We start from the raw sequence: 6000 nt of genomic DNA on the forward strand, positions 1-6000 counted from the left end.
CTCTGTTAGTGCAAGACCAAGGGTTTTCTACCCTCATTATACGCTATCAGTTTCAAATACTGTTTTGCCTAAACTTTCATGAGGGAAAACACTAGAAATAGTGTTCTGTTATCTTAGGGAGATAATGCTGATGCACAATGGCATATGACATAAATGATCAGATAATTGCTATGGGATAGCAGTGTTCATTTAGTGGTAGTGGTTGTTCTTGCTTTCCCTGCATTGAAATCTTGAACAGTTGTCAGATCTTAAACCTAGTCATATTTTAAGGTCTCAATAAGGAGGTAGTTTTCTTATTGATTCATGTTGTAGTGTTCCTTAAACACAAATTGGAAAACAGTGTCAGGTGTAAGTTTATTCCATAGTGCTTACAGTATCTTGCCAATGTTTTTCAGTCCAAAAGGAGAGAAGATCTGTGAAAACAGCAACATGATATCTCTGTGTCCTATACAAAGACTAGAAAGACTGAAGAAGACAATGGCCCTCGTTTGTTGAAAAGGGACTCAGGACCTGGTGTTAGCAGAATTTAACTGAGTGCTTTATAGTTGTTTTGCATACCAAAATATAATTTTGACTCTCTTTGCTATAATAATTTCTTTTAATTCCAGTCCTTTTTCATTATCCTTTATATTCATCAATAGGAAATAAAAAACAAATCCCAATAATGACAAAATGACTAAAGCACAGTTTTTCAGTAATGTTAAAATATTTGAATTAATTTTTGATAACCACAAATACATTGGGTATTTCCAAACTCTCAGTGTAGGATGGAAACTTATCTTTATGACTTAACTTTGCTAAGGTTTGATTCCTTTTCAGTCTTATCCTTCCATCAATGCTTTGGGTAGATTTTAAGTGAAAAGCAAAAGAAAATTTGTGATGAAATGAAAAAATGAGAAAAGTGGTATTCAGCGGGAGAGTTCATTATAAGTAAATAAATTGAGGTGCCTGGAACTTCTCAGGTGGCTCAGCGAGCAGCCCAGCTACAGGAGGCCCTGCTGCACTGTGGGAGGTTCCAGGATGCCTTGGATTCCCTGCTCAGCTGGATGGTGGACACTGAAGAGCTTGTGGCCAATCAGAAGCCTCCATCAGCTGAGTTCAAAGTGGTGAAGGCCCAGATACAAGAACAAAAGGTAAGTTAGTGATGCTGTTCTGTTATGTTTCATATTGACTCTTAAAAATGAGAGTAAAAATTTTACTGCTTTATTTATATCAGTAGGCCATCCTGGTTACCTGGTTTGCTGCTGCAGATTATTTTGTTAGTCATTACTGAATATCTTCTGGAGCGTAGGCATTATTCTAGATGAAGGGGATTATATAACTGAACAAAAATAATAAAAGTTCCTCATTGAGTTTAAAGTTTAATGAGAAGGGTAGGATGAGAGAGAGAATAAACTAGGTGAATATGTAAATTGGCAAATTAAACATAAATAAAGCCGGAACAAGCAATAGAAGTCTGAAGTCAGAGCAAGGATGGGTAGGGAGGAATTGCTAAAAGAGGGAATCTTAAGTATGGTTTTAGATAAGGTATTCACTTGGACATTTGGACAGAAATATTCCCTTACATTGAGGCTATCTGTATGAAACTGCCTTTTTATGGATTAAGTATTAACAGTTTCTCCTAGTTCATTCTGTTAATAAAGAGGCAAATACTTCATATATGTTTAGGAATTGTGTCTTTTGACAATGCTAAAGATGTCTAAATTGAGAAGGCACAATCAGTATAGAGACAGCTATCTGTACCATTATATACAGTTTTGGGTGCCTAGTGATAGTGGTCAAGTATGACACATTGGATGACATTTTCAGGGGCAGCCTGTCAGCTATGACTTGTAATGATATGTAGGAAGGGGTTTAGCACACAGCACATTGGTAAGGTTCTCCTTGAGGACTTTAAAAGGAAAGGAATATACTACTTTAATTAATCTTAGTGAAATCTAATTTCTTTACAATTAGAAACTTACCTTTCTCTATTCCTGTATTAGTTCACTTAATAAAGTTAATATAGTGTATTACATTGCTATAAATTTTGGATGTTCTCAATACAAAAAAAAAAAAAAAAAGCAGAGGAGGTCCTAGGTTTTTTTTTTTTTGGTACCAAGGATCGAACTTGGGACCTTGTGCTTGCGAGGGGGAACCACTGAGCTAAAGCCCTGGCCCATGGTGCTAGGTATTTTAAGTAGCTTGATTTAATCATTTTACAACATATACATTCACATAGTTCTCCAAAAATATATAGAATTGTTTTTTGTCAGTTAAAAATATTTTTAAAACTAACATATTTGGCCTCATTTTTAAAATTTAAAGCCTATTCCTCACTTTCATACATTTCATACTATTTCTCTAAAATTTATCTTAAAACATCAGCCTGTTAGAAATACAATTAGAAGTAAGCATTAAGGAAACAACTGGAAACACATTTCATTTGTGTCATTTTTTTGAATATACAACTGCTACCATTCACAATTCAGTTTATTCTCCCAGACTTAATTAATGATGCTTAGCAAACATGATCCACTTGTTGAGTTTGCATTCTTAATTTCCAGAAGCTTTGGTACTAAAGTTTATCTGAGGTAATTTGCTTAATTAGTTTTCCTTGTTGGCTAAAGCATCTGTTCTACGTTGGTTATAAAATAACTCAACTTGTGGCAGCAGAGTTGTGATACTGCACCTTCTTTTTAAACCTGTATTCTTCTTAGCTGTCACCTTGGAGATCATGATCTCAGAATACTCTTCTAACGTTTTACTTCTGAGTAGCTGTTGAGTCTTTAGTCCTTAACTACCAGTGAGGATCAGATTAAGGAGGCAGTGAAGCCGCCAGTGTGTTGTACACCTGTGCTTTCCTGGTTGCTGTTAACGCAGTGCCTGCATAGCAGTTGTTCAGGAGCAGTCGACTGTGATGAGGTCTGAACCTCATCCTGACCCCAATCCTGAGTGCTGGCTCCCTGTATCAGCCTTTTCGTTCCAGGAATCTCATAGTGTTTAGTTAGAATTAAATGAATTTTGCTCTTACGGCTAAATCCTGGAATGTTAGTCTTACTTAGCCGCTTAGTTGGCTTCCATACTGTCTTCTTTTGTAATGATAGCTAAGACTTCTTTTTCATTTTCTTCCTCATGGGCTAGTTTAGGATCTCGTTCTAGCTAGAAAGGAGCCGAGCGCTGCTCCTTTTAGCCTTGCTAACTTACCAGTTTGCTCTGAATCTTAACTTCCTTGTCAGTCACAGATTGTAGGAAAGGGTTTTGAAAATAGTAATGAATCATAGTAATCTTATTTGTATAGAGCAAATAATTGTTGAATGTTTGAGTCATTCTTTCTTCATTAAAGTGAGGGGAAGTTTCTGTTTTTCCCATGATTCGGTGGAGGTTATTCCAAGCAGTACTTTCCCCTTTACTGAGTTATCTTAAAAATTATTGTGAAGAGTTTGGTGGCCTTGTCCATATTAGTTTTGTGTATTCTGAAAAGCCTTACCATGAGTATCTGACACAGTATTGGTAACTTATTAAACCAAATGAGTTTAAAATTCCACTTCTCAGATCCTTTCATGTGTGCATCATATAGGTGTTTCTGTCACATACCAAAAGTACTTAAAGCATGTTCTACATTGTATTTATTTAATTTTTCTGTTGTGTTAAAAATATTTAATTTTTTTCCCTCAAGCTTCTGCAAAGATTGCTGGATGACCGCAAATCTACTGTGGAAGTAATCAAACGAGAAGGAGAAAAAATCGCTACAACAGCAGAACCTGCAGACAAAGTGAAGATTTTGAAGCAGCTGAGTATTTTGGACAGTAGATGGGAGACACTGCTCAATAAAGCTGAAATGAGGTAACTTAAACACTTGCAGTTCTTTTGAAAGAGTAGCAATGACATTATGACTAGTTTGGTAACACTTTTCCTTCTCATCTTTGTTCTCTGATTATCATTGATGTGAATGTAGGTAGCAAGGGTTGTGACTTCTCTCCTAGGTATTCTAATGGTGATATCTTACAGTATCAGTTTTATCCCAGTTCTTTAAGGAAGCATCTCCCTTGGGGTGCATGGGGGAATCATTTATTTATTGCATAATTATTGTGTGCCCACCTTGCGTCAAGCACAAAGCTAGGCCTGCATCACACAGGTGAGCTGCACAGATCAACTCTGTCCTCAGTAGGGTATAGATTAGTAGGATTTGTAGCCACTGAAAGAAATGTGATGTTCTGAAGAGTGTTGGGGAGGGTGTGTAACGGGAAGAACCTGGACTGGGCAGGGACATGACAGCTGTGTGTTAAGGGAAGAGATGGAATGGGCTAGGAAAAGAGGCAGATAGAAGAGAACTGTAAGTCAGGAAAGCCACAAAGCCTAGAAAGAGCCTGGCTTTGCTGGACTTTTGCTAGCGATTTTCTCATTACAGAATCCCAACCAATATTTGAATTCTCCATTAACAAGAAATTGTTGTTTAGTGCGGCCACAATGAAGTATAGTCACCTAGACTGGTTGGATTGAGAATAGGTGAACCACTGAAGAGAATGGGTGTGTTGCATAAATTCCTGCCTTTTTTGAAACTAGAAATTAGCAAAACTGTTTTCTAATCTTGAGTTCTGGAGTAGAATTCCCGTTTTAGGACTGCAGAACGAGGTACTCCCAAAGAGGAGAAAAGCCTTCTTGTCCTTCAGTATATGTCAAGAGATTAACCTTTGTGTGTCATGTCCCAGACATTGCAGCCTGGCTGCCATGGAGGATATTCTCAGTATATACATTTTTAAAGATAAGTGGGTAAATGTCTGCATCTCAGCTCTACTCCTAGAATTGGTCTTCTTTTCCTAAAACCTTCCTCACAGCAGTGTTCCATGGAGGAATATTAGTGATAAGTATGACTCAGATATGTATGATTCATAATTTCAATAATAGTGAGTTAAACATGATTACAAGACAGTTTTTTAATTTTAATTTTTGTTAGTAATGTTTGCGGCACATAATGGCCACATTCATGGTAGAGAATTGGTACATATACATAACACATCTTGATTCTTTTCTCATCCCTTTCCCCTGCCTTCGCCCTTCCCTCCTTCCATCCCTTGGTCTCCCTGCCTTTTAGAAAAGATCTATTTTCCTGTTTCCTGTCATGTATCTTTTATTTTGCTCTTTGATTTATTTATATTTTCGTTTCTCACATAAGACAAACCACGCGGTATTTAAGCTTGTGTGTCTGATTTATTTTTCTTCACATTATGCTCTCAAGGTGTATCCATTTAGCTATAAGTGCTTCACGTTTATCCTTTTTTGTGGCCTGGTGTACTCCAGTGTGTATAAATGCCACTCTTTCTTGATCCGTTCATCTGTTGGTGGATATACGGGCCACTTCTAAGATGTGGCTATTCCAGATTGTGCTGCTATAAACATGGGTATGCATGTATCCCTGTAATAGGATGTCTTTAATTCAAGAAGATACCTGGAAGGGTAATAGCTGGGTCAAATGGAATTTCTACTTTTAGTTTTTTGAGGATTCTCCATACTGATTTTAATAGTGATTGTACTAGTTCACATTCCCCCAACAATGTAGAAGGGTTCCTTTTTCCCTGCAACCTCACCAGCATTTGTGATTGTTTGATTTCTTGATTATAGCCATTCTTTTTGGAGTGAGATGCAATCTCGTTGTTCTAATTTTCATTTCTCTGATGGCCAGTGATGTTGAATATTTTTTTTATGGATTTATTGGCCATTTGTACTTCTGAGAATTATCTATCCATTTTAGTTGCCCATTTTTGATTGGATCTTTTATTTTGGGGTATGATTTTTTAAAGTTTTTTTTATATTCCAGATATAAGTCCTCTGAGGAATATCTGACAAAATTTCTCGCCATTCTGTACTTTGTCTCTTCATTCTGTCAGTTGTTTAGCTGTCTAGAAGCTTTTTAATTTGATATGATCCTATTGTTGATTTTTCATGTTACTTCCTGTTCAATCAGGTTCTGTTCAGAAAATCCTTGCTTACGCCTTTTTTTTTTTTTTTTTTTTTTTTTTT

General features: G+C 36.6%; 1 protein-coding gene across 20 annotated transcripts in view; it reads left to right on the forward strand.

Annotated features, from left to right (window-relative positions):
- Nucleotides 1–6000, forward strand: part of Dst (dystonin) — a 316182-nt gene that overhangs the window by 242922 nt on the left and 67260 nt on the right. For all 20 annotated transcript variants that reach the window (XM_033756553.1, XM_033756561.1, XM_033756554.1 and 17 more), the window contains 2 exons: nt 963–1133; nt 3659–3825. In XM_033756553.1, the coding sequence (XP_033612444.1) occupies nt 963–1133; nt 3659–3825 (338 nt within the window). The remainder of the gene's footprint in view (nt 1–962; nt 1134–3658; nt 3826–6000) is intronic.

The sequence above is a fragment of the Fukomys damarensis genome, unplaced genomic scaffold (assembly GCF_012274545.1).
Source record: "Fukomys damarensis isolate Sample0158 unplaced genomic scaffold, DMR_v1.0_HiC HiC_scaffold_27, whole genome shotgun sequence".
In the NCBI taxonomy this organism is placed as follows: Eukaryota; Metazoa; Chordata; class Mammalia; order Rodentia; family Bathyergidae; genus Fukomys; species Fukomys damarensis.